Genomic DNA, 26136 nt, shown 5'->3' on the forward strand with positions numbered 1-26136 from the left:
AGAATACATTTTCAAAATCTATAGAAGCTTTGAAAGCAAACCAAAAACGCTTTATCTTTTCTTGAAATTATTTTTAATTGATAAAAAAATAATCTGTGCATATAAAATTGTTCTGTTCGTTAAAAAAACTCGAAACTTACAAAAACTTGTTCAACTGTATTTTGCACGTTTCCGTGTTGGCAAACCAGATAGGCTTTATAACTTCGCAGATAAAAGAAAAACGAAGTATTACAAGTATTTCAAAATTAATCTCATATGAAACACATGCTTTGTTTTGCTACTCATTTCGCTGTCAAAAAACCTCAATGTGCTACAGCAAAGCGTGGCAGGTTACATCTAGTAAAATTTGAAACAAAATAAACTTAAATAGAATTAAAATTTATTTTATGCGCAATCATGTCATTTCCTAAATTATTCTAAAAAAATAAGAAAAAATGTCCACGTGGACAACAGGGAGAGGTGTCTGAAAATGTCCACGGTTGTGCACGGAGAGGGAGGGGGGAGTAAAAAATCATGGTATGTCCACGTGCACATTTTTTCTTATTTTTATTAAAACAATTAAAAACTGATCACGAACATCACTTCAGTGACGTGACTTTCGTTCGTATTGTACATATTTGATACATGAAATCAACTTACGTACACGGCTTTATTTCAGAAGAGTACTTATTCCATCTGGAAATCCATCAACATCTTCGCCAGTAATAATGCAAATAACCTGATTGATTCGTTTCATATTTGGTTCAATTGAAATTTCAGCAGAACTTTTCACTACAGAGATATACTTGATCGAATGAAAAATTATCCTTTCACTTTGGATTATGAATGTTTCATGATATAACGATCGCGTAGTTGTGAAAGATGAAAATGGACGGTTGTGAAAGCTTGAAAATATTACAATATACAGTCATTTCTTGGACAAATGCATTGTTTCGTGGCAGAGTTACAGCGTTCCAAAAATCACCCACAATTTACGATGTCGCATGCTGCTCCTTTATTTTTTTATTGAGTGCAGTTCTTTGCCCACTCCGGAATATGATCGATCACTGCAAATGTCGATTAATCTTCACTCTGTATTTCCGATTCATCTTTAGTCGGTAACGCAATACGAAACCTTTTCAGCCATATTTCGGATAATTTTCTAAGGGTATTCAAATCCATATCGAACATTCTGCATTGAGTGTTTAGATGACTTCCAAAGTGGGGAAAATGGAATCCGACAACTCACGATTCATGCATTCCCAACTATGAAATCAAGCTCAATTCTGAACGAAGAAAGAATTATTGAACATTTCTTGAGACCTATTTTTTGCCTTAAATTGAAAAGTACGCTATTTAGAACGGTTTACTTGCATTCATTCGATAGATGAAAAAAAATTGCGGGAAACAGATTCAATTTTGTTGATAGAAGCAATCAAGTTTCTCATGTATTGTTGGCAGAAAATTAATGAAAACCATTATAAAACGAAAAATTTCAAGTTTATTTTCACCTCTTAAAGGTACCTTAATCCATCAAATTAAATGTTTTACATCTGCATTCTATGCGAATTTTTCAGAAAAATAAATATTAGAATACTAGGTCAATTGATTGAAGTTTGACGACTAGTGGTGCATAGATCATTTTACGCAAATGTAAATATTAATTCCTAGAAATCGACGAAATTCCAATACTTTGAAAAATTGCAAGTCTTTGAAAACAATACAGAAAATTGATTTTACACGTAATTCGGCATGAAAAACTATACAGGCATTATTATCCTAAGGCCAACTTTGCTCGAGATAGAAAAAAATCTATAGAAAATTATATTTGATGAAAAATCCATATGCCTAATATCATGAAAACTCAACCATAATGGAATCGCTTAATTTTCATAGTGTTGGACTATGAACGTTTATGCATAACCCATATCTATAAAAGTCATAGGATCATAGGAAATAGCTCGGTCCTTCACAGTTTACGTGAGTTATTTTCAGAATATGTATTTCAATGAAGAGGAATGATATTAGTAAAAATATATCAAGCAGGCAGCTCAATCCGTTTATTGATAAATATGGAATTCTCAGGTTTGGCAGAATGTTTTTAAAGTCTTGAATACGGAACAGTTTTCATTTAATTTAGAATGTATCGGTGATTGTATTTGAAAAAAAACAGGAAGTGGGTTATATCTATGGTATAAACGCAAGGGTGACGTAGGACTATCGATAATTCAGTGATCATTTGATTGAAGTTGAATCTGAATCCTTCCTGAATGAATGAATACGAAAACGAGAGCATTACGTTGGAGGCACAAGGTTTTATGCATCCAATATTGGATACGAAAATATTCTACTGATGGAAAAGAATAATCTTCAGAAGCTTTTATGCTAAATGCACTCGATTGCAAATCACAAAACCAAATGTATTATATGGATAGAAAACATTAGAATAAACTCTTTCGCTTGAATGTAATTTTCAATTCGAAGGGGAACTGGCAGATTATTTTGCAGCAACGATCACATCTTTCTGGATTCTGCTCGATAACCAGCAAACGAAAAGAGTTGCGCGCGTGTATTTGTGTGTTTGTGGCGGCTGCTCCGATGCCTCAAGCGGAACCAATTTTCGATGCTGATACTCTTTTGGTCGTCTTCTCTTCTCCTCCTCATAGATCGGCTCTTCTGCGCTCCCTCACAGTTCGAAACATACTGAATGCGTTTCACCACCAGAATATCGCTTAAGTATGCTTCTTGTCCGTGATTGAATCGAGAGAAGGTGTGGTTTACGATGGCAATTTGGAAGGCAAACTAGAGGCGAATGAGTTCTCTGAGTTTGAAACTTTCAGCGACTGAGCAATAACCGATTGAAAATGATATGATTTTCGCGATGCTAAACATTTTCCGTTGCGCGCACATCCTATATAGGATACGAAAATATTCTACTGATGGGGAAGAATAATTTTCAGAAGCTTTCCTGCTAACTGCACTTAATTGAAAAATCACAAAACCTAATGTATTTGGTCGCAGTATCAGTATCAATATCAGTATGGATAGAAAACATTAGAATAAACTCTTTCGCTTGAATGTAATTTTCAATTCCAAGGGGACCTGGCAGATTATTTTGCAGCAACGATCACATCTTTCTGGATTCTGCTCGATAACCAGCAAACGAAAAGAGTTGCGCGCGTGTATTTGTGTGTTTGTGGCGGCTGCTCCGATGCCTCAAGCGGAACCAATTTTCGATGCTGGTACTTTCTTGGTCGCCTTTTCAGTGGTATCACTCTCCTCCTGATGGATTCTCTTCTGGCCTAAGGTGCACAAACGGGCTCTTGGTGACACCGTTCATCAGCGCTTTCATGATAAACGAAGTTAGCTTCACCACGACAGCGACAACATGCTCCAATCGCTGTTCATTTATAACTGTTTTGAAAGCAATTTTAAAGCTATTGAAACAAGTTTTTGGATCTAAAAGTAACAAGTGTATAACGCGTACACATTTTATCTTTCGAATGAAGTGTTTATCATACCATTTCGTTCAGCTGTTTAGGAGCTATTAACGCTCAAAATCTCGGTCTCCGGCGTAACGTTTTCGTTTTCGAAACTTCGATTTTACACCCCGGTATAGAGATGAAAGACGTAGTCCTACGTAAAAAGACATATATTATTCGTGTCCACGTGGACATAGTCTATACCCCCTCCCCTCCTCACCGTGGAGAAGCGTGGACATTTTCATACCCCCTACCCCCCCAAAAGTCGTCTACGTGGTATGTGGACAGACCCTATGGGTGAGTCTTTCAGGAAAGAACAGAGCAAATGAGAATGCTATTGATTTTCGTTTCGTTGAACTATTTACGGAACGAGAAATCGTAATGTATAATGGTATCAAACTAATGTTTAGATAGATAGATAGATAGATTTATTACTGTTGGAACTATTTCATGAAAACGATTTTTTCAGATTTTCTGGTTAAAAATAGTCGTGGTTCTACTTTCAGATACTTACATGCAATCTGCACACACTGTTCCCACGCCCGATCCGCTCGACACAACCGGCAACCGCGCCGGCAGCTTCGGCGCAGAACTCTCGTGTTCATTCAATCATTAGCAGTCCATCCTCCGTCGCGATACGTCGTGAATTGTGCGCGCAGCCGGCAGTTCATTCATAAATAGCAAACCTCTGAGAGCAGCAGCAGCAGCAATGCGTTATCGATTTTCGGTGCTCTCTCGCTCGCACCAGTGACATCGGGTTAGTGACCACAGTGTATCGGACTGTTCTCGTCTCGTGCGGAGATAAACAAACCCAGAAGGAGTGCTGCTTCTGGAAGAGTTTGGAATCGGGAAAAGTATCTGTCCTAGCGATTAAGTGTTTTAGTTTTCTTTGTCATTCTTCGTTTGATTCACATAGAAAATGAAGCACATCAGAGGCTTCGAATCGTGTTGATGAACAGTGATCTCATATTACGCAGAAGCTGTGTATGCTGTTGGTACGACTCTAGAAAAATCATCCGAGAGAACGAAAGTTCTTGTGAACGGGAACAGTGCTGTGTATGCAAATTTTATGCAGTATTCATAAAGCTATAGAAATGTAAGTATTATTAGTCTATAAATAGATCATATCTGGTTTTTGTTATCGGAAACAGGTTTCTATAACGGTAGAATAACGGAACGGGACCATAGAATTCTTTCGTTCCAAACCGTTACTACTAACACAATACTGATGACACAATACAAATTTGAATGCCAATGCATGCCGCGGCAATCAGATTCTCTAGTGAGCGAGATTCGCTTTCCGGGTGCCACAATGGATGCTGTGACCAACTTGCGTTCATTGAGTGAAACAAATTGTACACTATGTATGTTTGTAGGCACAGAATAATAATTGAGTGTAATAATAACGTTCGATTGCAAGCGCCGCGGTCTTCTTCAACGCACGATTCTATTCCAGACCAACATCAGATTGCCATTCATGGAAGTGAAACCATAATTACGGCGATAATTGTTAGTTGCGCCGCCGCAAGCAATCGCTCCTCCGCCCGGTCTTCTAAACTGCTCCGCCAGATGTATGCTTACATCTGGAATTTGGAATCATTCCCATGCCATCGCTGTTAACACTACCAGCTGACCCGGGCGGAAGAAGCATTACTGCGCGGCGCGGTTATCGCAGTTCTAACTTTACGAAATCAAAAGCATCCAAGAACGAAGTGTGAGAAGTAGATGATGAGGACAAAATGTGGCAAAAGCATTAGAAACCTGCGATCGCGACATTCTCCAGAAATTAGAAGCGGGAGAAAATGGTAGAATAGACGAGAATTTCATCTGCCACGTAGTCCGAGAAGATCACGTTTGCGGGTAGAGGTTATTGATTCGGGAATCTAGTTTATTGCCTTCGATCTCAGGTTGGTGAAAGGGAACCAATTGCAAATGTGATGCTGGGATCTCAATCCTCAATAAAACATCAGCGTTTTTTTTTCGCTATCTGCTGTCGCCCTATCAATGAAGTGACGATCACGCACAGGTCATGGACGATCTTGGAGGCATTCGTCTATTGAAATAAAATTGAAATGGCAAGAATTGATGCCGCGGTAATGAGAGAGATTTTTTGCCCGCCAACAATAGAAGCGTATCAATGATCGTTGTCTTTCAATGCTTCTACATCGCGATTACAATTGTTCGCAAATATATCATTTTCACACCGTAATTATTCGATATAAATAGCGCGATTTATCGGAGGTTCTTCTTTCGGTTGCACTGAGATTGTTTGAGGAACTCTGTCCTCGGAGCTAGTGTTTGCGTATTTTAATGTACAGTTAACATTTTGCGACTTGTTTGTACATTTTGAATAATTTTAATCCAATTCATTTTTTCCTCCGATCTTCAGGAATGTGAGAATTAGTTATTCATTTTCCAGTTTTTGAAACTTCCAGACCATGATCAATCATGATGATGATTGGGAAGGTTAGACGTTCTCAAGATCGTTACAGGATATCACTGCGAATTTGGGATATGTCGAGTTATCAGTCAACTTAAGAACGAATAGTTCGAGATTGTCATTGTGAGCGTCCAACCAACGACTATTCGATTCTTCCATATTCCGAATTATCATTTTTTTCTTCTTCTTAATTTTCAATGTTTAAATTTTTGATTTTTTAAAATTTCAAATTTTGAAATTTTTGAATTTCTGAATCTTCGATTTTTTTTTATTTTTCAAATGCGAAAATTTAAAAGTTCGTAAATTAATAATTCTAAAATTCAAGATATCTGAAATTAAAAAAATGTAAAAATCGAATGATCAAAAAATTGATAAATATAAAAATTGATAAATCAAAAAATTTAAAAATCGAAAATTAAAAAAAAATCGAAACTTGAAAATTCGAAGATTTAAAATTCAAAAAAAAAATTAAAATCGTGGATTCCAACATTTGAAAATTAGAAAAGCCGAGAATTTAAAAAAATCTAAAATTGAAAAATTTGGAAGTTCAAAAAACTAAGAATTTGAGAAATCGAGGAATCGTAAAATGGAAAAATCGAAAGATAAAAAAAACGGAAAGTCGAAAAATCCAGAAATTTTAAATCAGAAAATAGAAAAATTTAGATTTTTCTATTCTCTGTTTTTTGATTCATGGATTCTTCATTTTTTCGATATTTAGACTTTCGATATTTAGATTTTTTGGTTTTTGTGTTTTTTTTTCTATTTTTTATCTTTCCAATATCAGCTTTTTTGATTTCTGAAAAATCGAGAAATGGAAAAACAAAAAAAAATTCGGAAAATCAAAGATTGAGAAGTACAAAAATCGTGAATTTGAAAAATCCAAAAGTTTTCAATAAAAAATAGAAAAATCTAAAACAAAAACAGCGGTGGATCAAAAAATTAAAAAATCGAAAAATTCGTAAATTTTGAAATTCAAAACTCAAAAATTCGGAAAATCGAAAACTTGAAATTGAAAAACTTTTAAAAAAATGATAATTAAGAGAAGCAAAAAATGGAAAGATCGAAAAATAAAGAAATGTAAGAATCTAAAATAAAAAAAGGCAAAAGATCGGAAAATCGAATAACAAAAAAAATTATCGAAAATTCGAAAGATCTAGAAATTCGCAATTCGCAATCAAAAAATCAAAAAATTGATAAATGGAAAAATTGAAAAATGAAAAAAAATTGAAATCCAAAAACACAAAATAGAAGAATCTGAAATAGAAAAAGCGGAAGATCAAATACTCGAAAAAAAAAAAAAAAAATGAACTTAAAAATTCAAAAAAGACGGGTGGGTAATGTCGGGTACATAACCGGAGTGACGTAGGACTAGACAAATGGGACAGCTTTTGTTAAATATATATTTTAAATATATTGTTTTATTTTGAATACGTGAATACCTACCTATCTACCTGAAAAATGGATTAGTTTACTGTTTACTCTTTATGAATATGTTGATGGTTCTGAAAAGAACCTTTGGTGTTGTGTTTTTGTTATCACTCGATATTCCCATCTTGTTCGGTTAAACCTTCCTGTTTAGCTATTGCGTTTTTACTGTGAAAGCTGTGGCGAGTGCTTTGCCTTTCCCTTAACTTGTCCTCCTTTGTTACGTCCACGATGCCGATGCCGTACAACCACACGGGTTTACGGTTTGAAAGAAAATAAGATATTTTTTGGGGTCCGCGTGTTTTATACTCTAGCGGTACACACTCACAGGATAGAGACAAATCGGCAGACTCAGCCAGAGGGGCGAGTCCAACGAGACGAACGAATGAGCGTTAAAAGGGAGCGATGGCAAAAAAATACATTCATTACGATTTGTTCGCTCGTTGGATTCACATGCAGGCTAAAAAAGGGTCCTTTTCAGGATCACAAAATTATCTTCAATCTAAAGAGTTTATTGTTTTGTTATCACTCGATATCCCCATCTTGTTCGGCTAAACCTTTCTGTTTAGCGATTGCATTTGCCACTCGCCACAGCTTTCACAGTTGGAAAATTTCTTCCCATCCAGCTAGTGACATATTTTACAGTAAATTATATTTAATGCGACGTGCCGAAGCACCACTCAGTGTCGCATTGGAGGCTATTTCAACCTGTAATTGAACATTTACGATGACAGTGGTACAGTGTCGACTTTCAATGTGGGGTCATAATTTGAATCTCTATGTTTACAAAAATGTCCAACTAAATAAGTCGCATTACATGTCCGTCCAATTAGCTAAATGTCGAACTAATTGTAAATTACTGTACTTTCAATCTGGAAACAATTTAAGAATTGGTGAAAATTGAATAATCAGGAAAGTCCCCAACTATCAATAAGCTCAGAACAACTGCCAAATTGACATACTCATCAGATCCTGGCAAACAAATTATGAAAAAATCAATTTGTGTTTTATTATTATTTTGGATAATGTTTTAGAAAGCATTGAACTGTATCTCCTAAACTCTTTTTTGGATGGTTTAATGGCCCTGAAAAGCGCCTTGTTTTATGGAATGGTTCCAATTTAGAAAACTTAGTACTCGTGGTTTTGAAAAAAAACCATTTCGAACGCCCTCGATGCCGCCTTGTTCTGGATTTGCCACCAAAGCAGTTTGTATAAAGAACAAACTTTTTTCTTCTGCTACCTGATGCCGTTTTGCGATTGCGTTTGCCACTCGCCACTCGCTGCAACTGCCTGTTGTTGTCCTTATGTGTTCTGTTCTGAATGCGGTTTTTCTTATCGTCGCGAGCAGCTCTACCAGCCAACTCGATCACTTCGGCGGCCGAAACTATATAACGCCGGCTAGGTGGACTGGTGCACTGGTACTAACGCGCTCGGCCTAGCTACCCTTGCGGGGAACTCCAGATCAACACGGTTCGAGCGGGATTTTGCCTTTCCCTTCACTTTTCCTCCTTTACCATGTCCAGACATGGCTTCTTGGGTTGGTTTGTTGATGTGTTGTGATGCGAACCGATGTGGTGTACGGTTTGAATGAGAATGATCGTTACGGAAGGAAGGAAGGAAGGTATTGTATTATAGAGACTTTAAACTTTTGCAGTTCATTCGTTTCTAGCCTTGAGAAAGGCCCTTTGAAAACTCTACTCTATTCTACTCCAGCGCTACCACCTCCGCCATCTTGCCTTGAGAAAGGCACTTGATCCCTCGCCGTCCAGCAACGATGTTGTCCAGTCGGTGTCCACACGAAGAATGATCGTTACGGCAGCGGAGCGGGGATTTTTAAGCTGACTGGCTGGCTCGGGAATTACGCATGTGTGAGACTGCGACCAATGTTTCGTTCATTTTTTTCTTTTTCCTTTCCAATCGTGCTTCATTCTATTTCGCTGCTGCTCTGGTTGCCCGTTTTGGTCGGTACGATTTGAGGAACACAAAATGAACCAATCAAAAATGGGCACATAGTGCATTTTGATAATGCTTGATATTTCACAATTATTCAATTATTTATCTTAAGAAAAATGAAATGTTATTCGCTATGATAGATGCGTAGATATATTTCCTATCAATTGATGCAAAAACATTTGCGATCTATTGAGAAATGCTCGAGTTATAAGCGTTCCAAATCTTGCATTTTTTCCTACTTGTTCAGTGCCTGGATTCCCATTTCACCCCCTATATCTTCCGGTTAAACGTAGTCGTAGACGTAGTACGTCAAAAATCGATAAATAGAAAATAGAGATCAGAAAAAGCGAAGGATCGGAAAATCGGAGAAATCTGAAAAAGCGAAAGATCGAAAAATAGAGAAATGAAAAAATGATGAAAAATTGAACGATCGAAAAATCATTTTTTTCAAAAAATTAAAAAATTTAAAACCGATCGTTAAATTTTAATTTTTTTTCATTTTGCAATGTCTCGATTTTTTATTTTTCATTTTTTTCAAAATTGAAAAATTAAAAATCGAGACATTGCAAAATGGAAAAAAAATCTAAATTTAACGATCGATTATTTAAAATGTCGAAAAATTGATAACCGAGAATCGAAAAATCGAGAAAGATTCAAAAATTGAAATTCGAGGTACCGAGAAATTGAACAATTGTAAAATCTATTAAATATAATCTGTAGAATGAATTGTTTGGTTTTTCGATCTTTCAAATGTTAGGTTTCTCGATTTTTATATTTTAGATTTTTTAGATTTTCCGATTCCTCAAATTTTCCATTTTTTCGATTTTTAAGTTTCAGTTTTTTTGAATTTTTTAGTTTTCGAGTACCCGAATTTTAAAATTTTCGGTTTTCCGATTTTCGATTTATTCTTTTTTTAATTTTATTTTTATTGATTTTTCAATCTTCCGCTTTTTCTATTTTCCGTTAATTGATTTCTGAATTTTACAATTTTTCGATTTGATTTTTCGATCGTCAAATTATTCGATATTTTTCTAGATTTATTGATATTTATCTTTTTCTATTCGCTGTTCATCGATTTCTTGATTTTTTTAATTTTTATTTTAAAGAATTTTTCGATTTTTCGATTCAATTTTGAATTTTCAATTTTTCAAATTTCCACTTTTTTGCTTTTTTTTAGATGTATCGATTATTTGATTTTTTGATTTTTCCAATTTTAGCTTTTCGGATTTTTTTGGTCTTCCAAATTCGAAAATTTATATTTTTTTTTTAATTTTTGAATTTCAAAATTTCCGAATTTTAAAATTCTTAAATTCAAAAATAGAAAGAAATCGAAATAGAAAAAGCGGAAGATCGAAAATTTAAAAAAAAATAAAAAAGTCGAAGAATTTCACGATTGAAAAATGGAAAATTTGGAAAATTCTAAAACGCAAAAAAAATATTTAAAAAAAATTAAAAATCGAAAATCGAGAGATCACAAAATCAAAACATCTGAATTGAAAAAGTAAAAGATCGAAAAATCGAGGAATCGAAAAAAAATAAAAACAAAAAGTCCAAAGTTTTAATGATCAAAAAATCGGAAAAATCGAATATCGAAAATCGACAACCACAAACCGAAAAAGATTCAAAATCAAGAAAGTGAAAGATTGAAAAATCTACAATCTATGATCTATGAAATAAGTGTTTGATACTTCAATCTTTCAAATGTCAGCTTTCTCGATTTGCCGATTTTTCAATTTTGTTTTTTTTTTATATTTAGTTTCTTTTTTTCAAATTTTCGAATTTCCGGAATTTTAAATTTCCGGTTTTGGATTTTTTTGTTGCAATTTTTGACTTATTGATGTTTTGTTCTTCCGCTTTTTCTATTTTAGAATTTTCTATTTTGAAATTTTTGGTTTGTTGGATTTTCGATTTTTTTATTGTTTAACTTTTGATTTTTTAATTTTTTCTATTTCTAAATTTTTCGATGTTTTGAATTTTTTGATTTTTTCAAATTTTTATTTTCGAAATTTTAAAAGTTTAGAATATTTTATTTGTGGATCGTTAAATTTTTCGATTTTTTTTTTTAAATTTTTAATTTTTTTTTGTTTTGCTTTTCTTTTTGTTTTGTTGCTTTTTTTTGTTTTCTTTTACTTCCAGAAATCCAGATATCAGAAAACTAGAAAAGAACAATACAGAAGTTCTTTTCTAGTTTTCTGATTTCTGGATTTTTGTTTTTTCAATGTTTTAATTTTTCGAGTTTATCAATTTTCTGATTTTTGATTTCTCTATTTCTGAATTTGTGGTTTCCTGTGTTTAGATTAGTTTTAGATTTATTTTTAATTTTCCTATATTTTGAATTTTCGAGCTTTTGATCTTTCGCTTTTTTTATTTTGCGATTTCCTGATTTTTCAATTTTTTGTTTTTTTTATTCTGCAATTTTTCGAATAATCAATCGATTTTTTGAGTTCCTATTTTTCTATATTTTGGTTATCTGAATTTTCAAATTTTCGATTTTTAATTTTAGAATTTTTAAATCTATATTTTTTAATTTTTTTAATATTTAAACTTCAGTATCTTAGAAGTTTTGAATTTTATAATTGAAATTTTAGATTTCTTTTGAATTTAATTTTTTTAGTTTTCGATTTTTTTTCGAATTGCGAAAAATAAAAAAAACCAAAATTTGAAAATTTAAAAAATTCAAAAAATCTGATGGTTTGATGTTTGCGGTTTTTGAAATTTTAGAACTTTTGTAGTTCGGAAATCAAAAATTTGAAAAACAATGAAAAATTAAAATTTTAAACTATTCAAAAATTCCAAAATTTACAAATTCTGAAATTACTAAATTGTCAAATTTAAAAACTAATAAAAAAATCAGAATTTTCCATGCAATTGTTAAATGCCATAAATCATTACAAAGAGCGGCAGAGAGTTAAATAGGTTAGAATAAGTAAACTTCGCCTGTGGAGTTCAGTCGGTAGGGATTAAGATTAAGAATGTTTCGTTAAGAGAAATTGAAGAAATAAACAACAGTCTGAGCTCACAGCTAGATAGAAAAAGTAGTTTTTATTTATTAGAGGGAAGAAAGTTCCTTAGACCGCTCGGGCGGCTACTCAGAATAACAAAAAAAAAATCGAAAAATCAAACTCAAAATTCAAAGACCCGAGAAACTCAGAAATCGGAAAATCGAAGAGTTGAAAAAATTAAAAACCAAAAATTTTAATTTCCAAAAATCGAAAAATTCTAAAATTTTGAAAATTAGAAAATTCGGCACTTAAAAACTAAAAAATTCAAAAATTCGGAAATTCGATAGTTAAAAAATTGCAAATTAAAAATATCTAAAGTTGATTTTTTTTTTAAATTCGCGAATTTGAGAATTTAAAAACTCGAATTTTATGAAATTTCAAAAAATTGAAACTCGAAAATTAAAAAAAAACGAAAAATTGGGAAATTGGGTAAGCGGAAAATTGATGAATTGAAAATAGAATAATAAAAATTAGAAAAAATCGAAAATAATTATTTAATTATATACCGTCTGAAGAATGAAAATCCGACAAATAAAGCGGGGATCAAGAGAGCGGCTAAGGAGATTTGTAAGAATACTCAATGCTACAATGCTTGCAGTCAGTGCTGGATTACAAATTAGATATTTTTCGTGGCTTAGAATAGAGTTAAATGTTATAAAACAAAGGCAGGACCATTGATCAAATATCTCTATCAATTCAGAAAATCGTATTTCCAGATTGGAATTCATTTCATTTTCTTTTTTTTTCAGAAAAAATAACAAACTAATCTACAATCATGTGGTACTTTACGCAATCGCCGCACGTCCTGCCAGTGGTCCTGCTGGCCCTGCTGCTCTCCATGGTGAAATTTCGCTCGATCAGCTCCGAGCTGTTTACGGCGCTGGCCGAAATGGAGGAACTCATGGAGACGGAAGCCGTCCTGATAGCGAATCTCGAAAGCTACATCCAGGCCCAGGAATATAAGCTGACGCGATTGAGACAGTAGGTTTAGTTGTTGCTGTTTATTGTTGTTTATTGTTTATATCAACAGACCTCCAAGGTCTGTTGCGGATGCTTCAAACGATCATGTTCAATTCAAATTGTTTCAATATGTTTCAGCAAAAGCATCGAGTATCAGCGGGAACACATGGAAGCGGCCAAAGACGTCAGCGGGTATCTGTCCAACCCGGTGAATGCATTCCTGCTAACCAAACGGCTGACGACCGATTGGCGCGAGATGGAGGAGCTGATGTCGCGCGATGTGGGGGCGGATTTTCTGGAGAACGTTACCAACTTCCGAAGCGGGCTGAAATTCCCCTCGGATGAGGATTTGAACGGGGCGGCGGTGGCGCTGATGAGGCTACAGGATACCTACAATCTTGAGACGGCATCGCTTGCGCGTGGCGAGTTGAATGGGGTTCAGTACAGCACCGAAATGTCCGCTGGGGATTGTTTCGAGCTGGGAAGGCAAACGTATCTCAATGGGGATTATTACCACACCGTGCTGTGGATGCGGGAGGCGATGGATCGTCTCTCGCATGAGGTTAATCGTACCACAACGAAGGCAGATGTGTTGGAGTATTTGGCCTTTTCCACTTTTAAGCAAGGTATGTTGAACGGCTGTTTGTTTTTCGTTTCGCTGCAAAACGAAAACGACGGCAAAACATAATAATCGAAAAGTTCAATCCAACTAAACACATCGCTTCCACATGGTTTGATTCGCGCCGAGCCCATTGGAGGCAGAGCGAAGGCTGCGCCTAAATTGTGCAAGCTTTGAACGTGAGGCTGCTCCTTTCTATTTGTAGCGAGCATGCATAAACGCCGAGAATGTGCAATTTTTGCGCAATAAAGTTCTCACAATCGATTGTTGATGATTTCACGTGCGAGACTTGACTCAACGGTGCTTGTATTTTGCAGGGAATGTCCACACGGCTCTTCTGATGACCAACGAGCTGCTCGAGCTGGTACCGGATCACGAGCGCGCGGTTGGGAATAAGGTTTACTATGAGAAAGAACTCGAGAAAGATGCCCGCCAGAAGGCACTCCGTGGGGACGATGGCAGTCCGGATGTTCCCGTGGACACATCCACTGTAAGTTGATTCGTTGTCAGAATGGAGACAATTCATTATTGTCACTCTCACTTTGCAGAACATCAACAAAGGAGCCAATCCCAGCGTGTACGACTCATCGGAGCGGAAGCTGTACGAGCAGCTGTGCCGAGGGGAAGTCAACCGCACGGCTGCGGATATGTCGGTGCTGAAGTGCCGTTACGTGACGAATAAATCCCCGTTCCTGAAGATTGCTCCCCTCAAGCTGGAGGAAGCGAACCTGCGACCGTACATTGTCATCTACCACGATGTCATGGCGGATGCCGAAATCGAGCTAGTGAAGCGTTTGGCGAAACCAAGATTTAGGCGAGCGACGGTTCAGAACTATAAGACCGGTGAGTTGGAGGTGGCCAACTATAGGATTAGTAAATCAGCCTGGCTAAAGGACGATGAGCATCCGTACATCAGGGCAATCGGGCAGCGGGTCCAGGATATGACGGGGCTCACCATGGCGACGGCAGAAGAGTTGCAGGTGGTAAATTATGGTATCGGAGGTCACTACGAGCCCCACTTCGATTTCGCTCGGCGGGAGGAGACCAATGCGTTTAAGAGCCTCGGGACGGGCAATCGGATCGCGACGGTGTTGTTTTATGTGAGTATGAATTCTATGTAACTTTTATAGAAGTTGATTTTGAACCAATGTGAAAAGTCTGTTGGTTAGCAGATTAAATCTGGATGAAAAGATTCTATCTCGCGTGGGATTTACAATCATCGAGAACCAGATAAAAAAGACGGGTGGGTAATGTCGGGGACATAACCGGAGTGACGTAGGACTATACAAATGGGACAGCTTTTGTTAAATATATATTTTAAATATATTGTTTTATTTTGAATACGTGAATACCTACCTATCTACCTGAAAAATGGATTAGTTTACTGTTTACTCTTTATGAATATGTTGATGGTTCTGAAAAGAACCTTTGGTGTTGTGTTTTTGTTATCACTCGATATTCCCATCTTGTTCGGTTAAACCTTCCTGTTTAGCTATTGCGTTTGCCACTCGCCACAGCTTTCACAGTAAAATTTCTTCCCATCTAGCTTGTGACATGTTGTTCAGTCAATTACATTGATTGCGACGTGCCGGAGAAACACTTTGCCACTCACTGAAACTAATTGTTGCCTTGATGAGCGCCGAACCGAAGCTGCTCTGTTCTTGATGCGGGTTTTCTGATTGTCGTGAGCAACTTTGCAAGCTAACTCGAGCACTCCGACGGCCGAAACTCTATAATCGCTGTTAGGTATACTGGTGCTCCGGCACCAATCCGTTCGGCCTAGTTACCCTTGCGGAGCAATCAGTGAATGCGACCAACAGGGAACTGGAGACCTGCACGGTTCGAGTGAGACTTTGCCTTTCCCTTAACTTGTCCTCCTTTGTTACGTCCACGATGCCGATGCCGTACAACCACACGGGTTTACGGTTTGAAAGAAAATAAGATATTTTTTTGGGGTCCGCGTGTTTTATACTCTAGCGGTACACACTCACAGGATAGAGACAAATCGGCAGACTCAGCCAGAGGGGCGAGTCCAACGAGACGAACGAATGAGTTAAAAGGGAGCGATGGCAAAAAAATACATTCATTACGATTTGTTCGCTCGTTGGATTCACATGCAGGCTAAAAAAGGGTCCTTTTCAGGATCACAAAATTATCTTCAATCTAAAGAGTTTATTGTTTTGTTATCACTCGATATCCCCATCTTGTTCGGCTAAACCTTTCTGTTTAGCGATTGCATTTGCCATTCGCCACAGCTTTCACAGTTGGAAAATTTCTTCCCATCCAGCTAGTGACATATTTTACAGTAAATTATATTTAATGCGACGTGCCGAAGCACCACTCAGTGTCGCATTGGAGGCGATTTCAACCTGTAATTGAACATTTACGATGACAGTGGTACAGTGTCGACTTTCAATGTGGGGTCATAATTTGGATCTCAATGTTTACAAAAATGTCCAACTAAATAAGTCGCATTACATGTCCGTCTAATTAGCTAAATGTCGAACTAATTGTAAATTACTGTACTTTCAATCTGGAAACAATTTAAGAATTGGTGAAAATTGAATAATCAGGAAAGTCCCCAACTATCAATAAGCTCAGAACAACTACCAAATTGACATACTCATCAGATCCTGGCAAACAAATTATGAAAAAATCAATTTGTGTTTTATTATTATTTTGGATAATGTTTTAGAAAGCATTGAACTGTATCTCCTAAACTCTTTTTTGGATGGTTTAATGGCCCTGAAAAGCGCCTTGTTTTATGGAATGGTTCCAATTTAGAAAACTTAGTACTCGTGGTTTTGAAAAAAACCATTTCGAACGTCCTCGATTCCGCTTTGTTCTGGATTTGCCACCAAAGCAGTTTGTATAAAGAACAAACTTTTTTCTTCTGCTACCTGATGCCGTTTTGCGATTGCGTTTGCCACTCGCCACTCGCTGCAACTGCCTGTTGTTGTCCTTATGTGTTCTGTTCTGAATGCGGTTTTTCTTATCGTCGCGAGCAGCTCTACCAGCCAACTCGATCACTTCGGCGGCCGAAACTATATAACGCCGGCTAGGTGGACTGGTGCACTGGTACTAACGCGCTCGGCCTAGCTACCCTTGCGGGGAACTCCAGATCAACACGGTTCGAGCGGGATTTTGCCTTTCCCTTCACTTTTCCTCCTTTACCATGTCCAGACATGGCTTCTTGGGTTGGTTTGTTGATGTGTTGTGATGCGAACCGATGTGGTGTACGGTTTGAATGAGAATGATCGTTACGGAAGGAAGGAAGGAAGGTATTGTATTATAGAGACTTTAAACTTTTGCAGTTCATTCGTTTCTAGCCTTGAGAAAGGCCCTTTGAAAACTCTACTCTATTCTACTCCAGCGCTACCACCTCCGCCCTCTTGCCTTGAGAAAGGCACTCGATCCCTCGCCGTCCAGCAACGATGTTGTCCAGTCGGTGTCCACACGAAGAATGATCGTTACGGCAGCGGAGCGGGGATTTTTAAGCTGACTGGCTGGCTCGAGAATTACGCATGTGTGAGACTGCGACCAATGTTTCGTTCATTTTTTTTCTTTCTCCTTTCCAATCGTGCTTCATTCTATTTCGCTGCTGCTCTGGTTGCCCGTTTTGGTCGGTACGATTTGAGGAACACAAAATGGACCAATCAAAAATGGGCACATAGTGCATTTTGATAATGCTTGATATTTCACAATTATTCAATTATTTATCTCAAGAAAAATGAAATGTTATTCGTTATGATAGATGCGTAGATATATTTCCTATCAATTGATGCAAAAACATTTGCGATCTATTGAGAAATTCTCGAGTTATAAGCGTTCCAAATCTTGCATTTTTTCCTACTTGTTCAGTGCCTGGATTCCCATTTCACCCCCTATATCTTCCGGTTAGACGTAGTCCTACGTCAAAAAGTAGAAGGGTCTGAGCCTAGGGGCACGGACGGAAGTTTGACATAGGACTGTGATTGTTCAGAACACTTGGTTATTTTAAATGTAATTCTTTTCATTGTTCAGAAATCTGTTAGTTTAACTTTTTTTCAAACTCTAAATAGTAACCCTGAGAAAAACCGTTCGTTGTTTGTGCTCATACGGTTTATAACGAACAAAGAAAGACAATAACCTTCTGGCAGGTTGTTCAACTGTCTAATTGAAAATGATTAAGGAATATCAGTGGGACACATAACAGCTTGGAATGGTAGATGAAGTATATGTGAATCGGTAAAAAATTATATCGTCATTAATTACATTGAATATGAAATTAATGGGGAAGAAACGAAAAAACAAGTTGAAAATACTCACGATTTCGTGATATTTTGATGTGAAATACACATGAAATCATGAAGCTGTTTTATTTTCAATGGATAGCTATGCTATTGTGATTTTTTCCATTGTCTTATTCTTATTATTAATATTATTCTAAGGCATCGAGAGCAGTAGCTTTGTAGGTGAAATAATGTTCGTTTACATACTATCACAATCAAGTCGTATTGGTTCTATTGCTCAATCTATCCTTAAAGGAATTAAGTCATTCATAATTATGAATATGAGTCATGAAGAATATTAACCCTTTGCGGTCGGAATTAATTTCCCTTGAAAAAAATCCTCTTATCTTTCCATACTAATACTATTAGGCTGTTAAAAAAGTCCTGCGGTATTTCCACGAGGTGTCGTTGTAAGCGCGTAGTTCTAGTTGTATTCATTGTATCGAGTCATACTATAGTTTGTTGGAAAGGTATTTTTGCGCGCTATAATATAGTCCTTGACAGTGTTTTTTTGTTTAAGTCGTTCGTGAGTTATAGTGTCGCAAATATGGAGCAAAATAAAGAGAAAATCCGACATATTTTACAGTACTACTATGACAAAGGCAAAAATGCATCTCAAGCTGCCAATAAAATTTGTGCAGTTTATGGACCCGATACAGTTTCCATTTCCACCGCACAACGATGGTTTCAACGTTTTCGTTCTGGTGTAGAGGTCGTCAAAGATGCGCCACGCTCCGGAAGGCCTGTCGTCGAAAATTGCGACAAAATCGCTGAGTTAGCCGAGAAAGACCGGCATAGTAGCAGCCGTAGCATCGGCCAAGAGCTGGGGATAAGTCATCAAACCGTTATTAACCATTTGAAGAAGCTTGGATTCGCAAAGAAGCTCGATGTATGGGTGCCACACACGTTGACGCAAAAAACATCTTTGACCGTATCGACGCATGCGAATCGCTGCTGAATCGCAACAAAATCGACCCGTTTCTGAAGCGGATGGTGACTGGCGATGAAAAGTGGGTCACTTACGACAACGTGAAGCGCAAACGGTCGTGGTCGAAGCCCGCTGAAGCGGCTCAGACGGTGGCCAAGCCCTCATTAACGGCCAGGATGGTTCTGCTGTGTGTTTGGTGGGATTGTCAAGGAATAATCTATTATGAGCTGCTTCCCTATGGCCAAACGCTCAATTCGGACCTGTACAACTGGACCGCTTGAAGGTAGCACTCATGAAGAAGAGGCCATCTTTGATAAACAGAGGCCGCATTGTCTTCCATCAGGACAACGCCAGGCCACACACTTCTTTGGTGACGCGCCAGAAGCTCCGGGAGCTCGGATGGGAGGTTCTTTTGCATCCGCCGTATAGTCCGGACCTTGCACCAAGTGACTACCACCTGTTTTTGTCCATGGCGAACGAGCTGGGTAGTCAGAAGTTAGCCACAAAAAAGGCCTGTGAAAATTGGCTATCCGAGTTTTTTGCCAATATGGAAGCGAGCTTCTATAACAGGGGTATTATGAAGTTGGCATCTCGTTGGGAAAAAGCCATCGAACAAAACGGCGCATATTTGACTTAAAACAGATGATTGTAACTAATTTTATGAACAAATGAAAATTCAAAAAAAAATACCGCAGGACTTTTTTGACAGCCTAATATTTTGTTTTTACCGAGTATCGTTCAGTAGACATTAAAATTCGCATAGAAAAAATGTAAACTATAGTTGAATAAAATATTTAATATGATTCCTCGCAATTATGGCTGAGAGCAGACAAACGACCGCAAAAGGTTATTTTTTCATTTCGTTTTATTTCTGTGATGCGATGTAATGCCGGTCTCAATTAGTCTTCGCATGATGATCGCTGCTTCCTCCTAATTATTGAACGATCACTGTATGGGTGACACTTTCTTCGTTGCTTTGATGAAATCTTGCATGAAGTTTGAGTGATGCATGAAATCTTGAATCTGATTACTTTAACATCTTGCTAATTTGTTAGATAGAACGAATTATTGCACGCAATTTTGTGTTACATACAACATTCATGGGAACGAAGTTGGAAGAAAGAATGCATAATACATGATTTACCTTCGCATCCGCTCGCAAAACATACCTCTTTTATTTGTTAAATTGCTCACTTGTTTTATTATTTCCACTGTTGATGTCTCAGGCGATGAAAATGCTGGATAAATTCTAATGGTATATATTATAACATATATTGTAAGAGCGATTCTGCGTAATATGCATTTGAAAACTCTTAATAAACGTTACTTTTTTCGTAGAGTGATCCCCCTATATAGAAATCAAAGACGTAGTCCTACGTCAAAATTTAACTTTCAGAGCACAAGCTCGAGTTTTCCGACGTTTTTCACTATACATTGCGACGGCATATGGAAATTTAATATCTTGTGAGTAATCGATTAGAGTTTGGTTGATATTACTTGATGGGAAGTGTGCGAAACCGATCATTTTCTTCACACTGCTTCGCAAAATTATTGATTTTCGGCGAGGGGTGAAGGAGGGAGATGAAAGAAATGAGCGCCATTGTGGCATCCATTTGTCGTTTCCTTCCACCTTCACCTTAACACGCCAATTTGCACGCACACATAGCTACGTGTACAAACGAAGTGACGTAAGTAACATTAAAAATGGGTAGGTTATATCTATGATATAACCGCAAGGTTGACGTGGGACTACCTTAGCTTAGCAATCATTTGTTTGTATTGATTAAATTTTTGATTGAATGAAACAATTTCCGAATTCAATCGAATACAATATATTTGCTTTGTGAATAAAGAGATTGAATTAATGCCATGTAAGGTCAATCCATGCATTGTGATAGATTATGTTCATCGTAACAAGTAATTTTAAGGACAGTTCTTTTACGTTTGATATGATGCCTAGGACAAAATATGTGAACGGAAGAATTACCAAACGATTATTTAATTTTGCATTTCCCTCTGAAGTTGACATCTCTCAAGTGTACGTACTTCTCGAACCGTGGATCTGCTTGATTTGATGAACGTCAGGCACTCAGTTTCGATTTTGACATGTACGTCGAACGCATGTTGTTCAATCAATAGGCGATATCGCACCAAGTGGTTGTCAATTTTTATCTAATCAACAAATGGTATGCGTAGAAATTCAGTGAGCAAATGTCCTGTGTGTCGGAGCATGACAACGAGGAGGTGTTGAGAGCTGAACCGAGTGACGCAAGTTTGAGCTTGTCCGAAGATACATATCGATGAAGGAGAATCCACGTTGCATGGCTTTGAAGAGAATTCAATGCAGGAGAGTTCTGCAGAGAATCAGCGTCCATCCCGTGAAAGACATCCTCCGGTATGGCACGATGACTTTGTAATAGATGCATCTTCCTTGTATGCCAGTGGCATTGACGATACGTACCTGATACGTACGAAGATATTGATAGACCTACGGATTCTGCTGTTTGGCGACAAGCAGTACGTGACGAGTTGGATGCGTCGGGGGAGAATCAAACATGGTGTATTGCTTCCCCATCCGAAAGGAGTTAAGTCAATAACATCGAAGTGGGTGTTTAAGAAAAAGTTGAACAAGAATGGAGCACTCGAGCGATGCAAGGCGCGACTCGTTACCCGAGGATTTTTGCAAACAATGGGTATCGACTATCATGAAACTTACGCCCCTGTTGCAAAACTATCTACAGTTCAATATCTGCTAGCAGGAGTGCAGTTTGGGTTCCAGTTGTACCATATGGATGTTACCACTGCGTTTCTTTATGGTAAATTAAACGAAACGATTTGTATGAAACCGCCTCCTGGAATGCAGGTAGACACAGGAAAGGTTGCTGAGCTTAAGAAATCTCTCTATGGACTGAAGCAGTCATCCAAGTGTAATAATAACACATTTCATGATTTTCTGGTTAGCCCCGGATTCAATCGATCGACTACAGACTACTGTTTGTACATGAAGAAAACCTGTAACTCAATCGTTTACGTTCTCTTGTACGTGGATGATCTACTTACTTGTGGAAGCGATGATGACCAAATTGGAAAATTGAAGAGAGGATTATCGTCAGAATTTAAAATGAAAGATCTAGAGCAGGTCGAGCATTTCATGGGTATGCGAATCAACGTTGACAGTCAGAAAGGCAGGGTTACAATTGATCAAACAGCTTTTGCCGAACGTATTCTTCTGCGCCCAGGAATAGAATCGTGTAATCGACACCCGTGGAACCAGGAACAAAATTGGATCAAGTGACAGGAAATAGCAAGAATGCTGATTATCGCCAAGCAATTGGATGTTTAATGTATCGCATGCTTAGAACGAGACCTGATCTTTGTTATGCTATTAACCTCAACGTGAAAATGTAAATCCGTTGGAGGGCTACGTGGATTCCGACTGGGCCAACGATTTGGGCGATTGATGTTCGACAACAGGGTATGTGTTCGAAGTGTTTGGAAATGCTGTGTCTTGAGCTATAAAAAAGCAAGGTGTTGTTGCACTGTCTACATCCGAAGCTGAATACATTGCTGCGATAACCAGGGAATACATTGTCCAAAAATCCGGAATCGAAAAGAACAAAACATGTTGATGTAAAGTTCCATTATGTTCGATAGAAAGTTTGGGTAAAGGCAGTGGATCTACGGTAAATACCATCGAAACAACAAAAGGCGGACATCTTCACGAAGGCTGTATCTCGTTCATCCTTCGAACGACTACGAGATCAACTAGGCTTGGAAAGAGGAGGAGTGTAGCCGATCTGTTTATCTATGGCTTTCCAACAGCCTGTAGTTATTGTCGTTCTGGCAGCACTGCTTGCCGTCATTTTCTTTTTGTTCCGCAATCTTCATGATTCCGATAGAAACGCTTCGAGAAACGTGTGTTCATCCATTTTGTATACTTAGCTAATAAACGTATGTAATTCGCGGAGTGTACTGTTTTATTGACCCACAAACTACAGGCTGATCACCGTCCTCGTGCCAATGCGGACCCTAAATAGAGCTGTGCACGATGGTTCTCCAGTGAGACAAGTTGGTACAGTTCCTACAAGCCATTTATAAAAAATTATATAATAAAAATTAAACGCACAGGAAAATTCACAAAGAAATTCGAGACAGGACTATCGGACTAAAAATTGGAAACTCGGGACATGGAACTGCAAGTCTTTCAAATTTCTTGCGAGTACTCGAAATCTTTCGAAAATATTGAGAGCCTGAAGACATAAACAGAAACCACGTCTCTTTAGAAAACAAAACGCCGCCTGGAAGAGAAAGATGGTGATGCTTTCTCGTTCTCGAGAATCGTGGAAGTTCTTCATGATTCTAAACGCTTCGCACATAGGCTTTATGCCGCGGCCGAAATGTGCTGGAACAAGGAAGGAGGCATCTTGGCGAACGAATGTGAGGTGATCGAAAGGTGCAGGCAGCACTACGACGTGCAGACAGGGGACTGAGACGGTGTTGATGAGAACTACACCGGTGCAGTGAACAACGACGACGAACTATCCCCGACGATGGGTGAAATTAAGGAAGCCATTAATCAGCTAAAGAACCACCAAGCAGATGCTAAGGATGGCTTTGCAGTATAGCTCTTCAAGGGGGTCCGGGAAAACTTGTGGAGTGTATGCACCGGTTGACAGTCAGGATATGGGACACAGAACAGGAGAAGTGGAAGGACGGGGTAATCTGCCCCATAGATAAAAAGGGTGACAAACTGAATGGTGCGTACAAAATTTTGTCTCAGATCCTCTTTCGCCTTCTATCGTCAATAGTAAACAAATTTGTGGAAAGTTTTCAGGCCGGATTCATGCCCAGTTGCTCGACAATGACCAGATTTTTACATTGCGGCAGATCCTACGAAAGTGCTGGAGCATCAGGTCCCTATGCACCACATCTTCATCGATGTCAAGGCCGCATTTGATACAATTAACCGACGACAGTTATGGTGAATCATGGACAAACACGGTTGAAAGAAAGCTGACTAAACTGATTCAGGCAACGATGAACGGTGTGCGGATCTCAGGTGAGCTGTCGAAATCATTTGACACTCACAGGGGACTTCGACAAGGCGAAGGACTCTCCTGTCTGCTCTTCAACGTGGCGCTGGAAGGTGTTATGCGGAGAGCAGGCTTCAACATGCGGGCACGATTTTCAACAAGTCTAGTCAGTGTATCTGTTTTGTTTACCGTTTACCGTGGCTCGTTGATAACTACTGATAACAACAACAGCAGTGAAATTTGAAGACGCATAGTCAATGGAAGTCGCGTGTACTATGGGCTCCGCAAATCCTTAAGGTCCAACAAACTCCGTACGCAGTGTACCGTGTACAAATCCCTAATTCAACCGGTTGTTCTCTATGGGCCCGAAGCATGGACAGTGGACATGGAAGGTGGTGTTCGCATCGAATCCGGTAGGAACAATAAAGAGAGGATTCCAGCGAGTGATGGGGTTGGTGCATGTGGAGCTGGACTTGGCAAGAATCGGGAGTTCTAGAACTGCAGCTATGAACCGAGTGCATTGGCGGAACAATCCAGTCCAGAAGTGATCCAGTCACTTCAAGGGATTTTGTAGCACCATTGTAAATGAATAAAATAAATAAATGATGCTGTGTTAACACTGGAGTGTAAAGAACGTTGGTTTCACGGATGACGTCATATTAACGAAGTAATAGGCAAAAAATGAGCAACAGCGCGCCAAAAGGAAGATGAACGCAACATAGATATAGCATCGTCTCTTTGTCTGGTTTGTCGTCCTCGGTAATGATGTCGCGAAACGTCTAACATTACCTAGGAATCTATGCCTTGAACGCGGATTCTAAACTTCCTTAAACAGTGTTGACTGAACTGGCATTCACATTCGCTGGCCATCCTTTCTAACTCTGAAGCTGAGACCTCTCACTTATCTCTTTTTCTCTGCCGTTTTCTCCTCAGATGAGCGACGTAACGCAAGGCGGCGCCACCGTCTTCCCCAGCATACGGGTGGCTCTCAGGCCCAAAAAAGGAACGGCCGCTTTCTGGTACAACCTGCACGCATCTGGCAACGGAGACTATGCCACTCGACATGCCGCCTGTCCCGTCCTAACGGGCACCAAGTGGGGTAAGTGATCGCAATTCCGTTTCCTCCTGAGTCAATAATCGACTATTGAGTTTATAGTTTCCAACAAATGGATCCACGAGCGGGGACAGGAATTCCTACGGCCCTGTGAACTCTATCCGGACCATCCGGAAGAATTCTGACAGCGGATAGTGTACGAGGACGAACTGGAGGAACTCGTCTCGCTGCTCGAGGCGGAGGCGGATGCGGAAGAAGAGGAAGTAGGGCAAAACTTCTAGGAGCGGCCATAACTGAATGATCCCGATCCCGAGCGATCGGGATCTGGATTTTATCTACCAAATAGGGCATAGCATATACGTATACAACATATACACACAAACGTATATTTTTTATAGGAAAAAACCAATTGAACACAAAAATTCTCACTCAATTATTCTCATTTTGGATATTTTATGCTCTCTCTTCTTTACAATTTTAGTTTAGACTGCTAAGACTAACAGAATTTCCAGATGCATTTAAATGATTACCAGTATGCCATAAGCTAGTGAATTTCGCGGCTTCACTCACCCACAAGAGAAGCGGCTCTTTGTAAATAATAAAACCGTTCCGAGTACAGAAAAAATAAACAACCCAAAGAGGTTCTCTATTATTCCTAGGGTTGAAGAGAAACGCCGGCCCATTAGAAGTTGTTTGTTGTCTCTTTATTTGTTCTGTTCAAAGTGTTTGCATATATATCAACTTGTTAGATAAAATGGTGTTGAAAGTGTGTATGGTTTTCATCGTATAATTGATCACATTTAATCTTATATATGCGTGTGTGTTTGCATCAAAAGTTTTGTCATTTTAATCATTTGATCTAATATGATTTATTAATTCTTCATCTTGAGCTCTGTTCATTACACATCATTTGCTGGAAGAGGTATACATCAATTGGTAAACGTTACATTGGGGTTTCCCTTAATAACTATCACGCTGAGCGTTTTGGTA

General features: G+C 38.2%; 1 protein-coding gene across 1 annotated transcript; it reads left to right on the top strand.

Moving 5' to 3' along the window:
• Positions 1–4065: 4065 nt before the first annotated feature.
• On the top strand, positions 4066–25781 carry LOC129762136 (prolyl 4-hydroxylase subunit alpha-1-like). Its single transcript, XM_055760128.1, has 7 exons — positions 4066–4557; positions 13031–13262; positions 13380–13867; positions 14178–14350; positions 14409–14960; positions 25026–25191; positions 25249–25781. The coding sequence occupies exons 2-7, from the start codon at positions 13057–13059 to the stop codon at positions 25329–25331; spliced, it is 1668 nt and encodes a 555-aa protein (XP_055616103.1). The 5' UTR covers positions 4066–4557; positions 13031–13056; the 3' UTR covers positions 25332–25781.
• Positions 25782–26136: the final 355 nt, after the last annotated feature.

This window comes from Toxorhynchites rutilus, chromosome 1 (assembly GCF_029784135.1).
Source record: "Toxorhynchites rutilus septentrionalis strain SRP chromosome 1, ASM2978413v1, whole genome shotgun sequence".
Taxonomy (NCBI): domain Eukaryota; kingdom Metazoa; phylum Arthropoda; class Insecta; order Diptera; family Culicidae; genus Toxorhynchites; species Toxorhynchites rutilus.

What these genes read in the sequence shown, in the direction of transcription:
- LOC129762136 (XM_055760128.1), top strand. Translation starts at nt 13,057, where the DNA reads ATGTGGTACTTTACGCAATCGCCGCACGTCCTGCCAGTGGTCCTGCTG. An exon ending in CTTTTCCACTTTTAAGCAAG is followed by an intron (nt 13,868 to 14,177) that starts GTATGTTGAACG and finishes TGTATTTTGCAG; the next exon opens with GGAATGTCCACACGGCTCTT. An exon ending in TTCCCGTGGACACATCCACT is followed by an intron (nt 14,351 to 14,408) that starts GTAAGTTGATTC and finishes CTCACTTTGCAG; the next exon opens with AACATCAACAAAGGAGCCAA.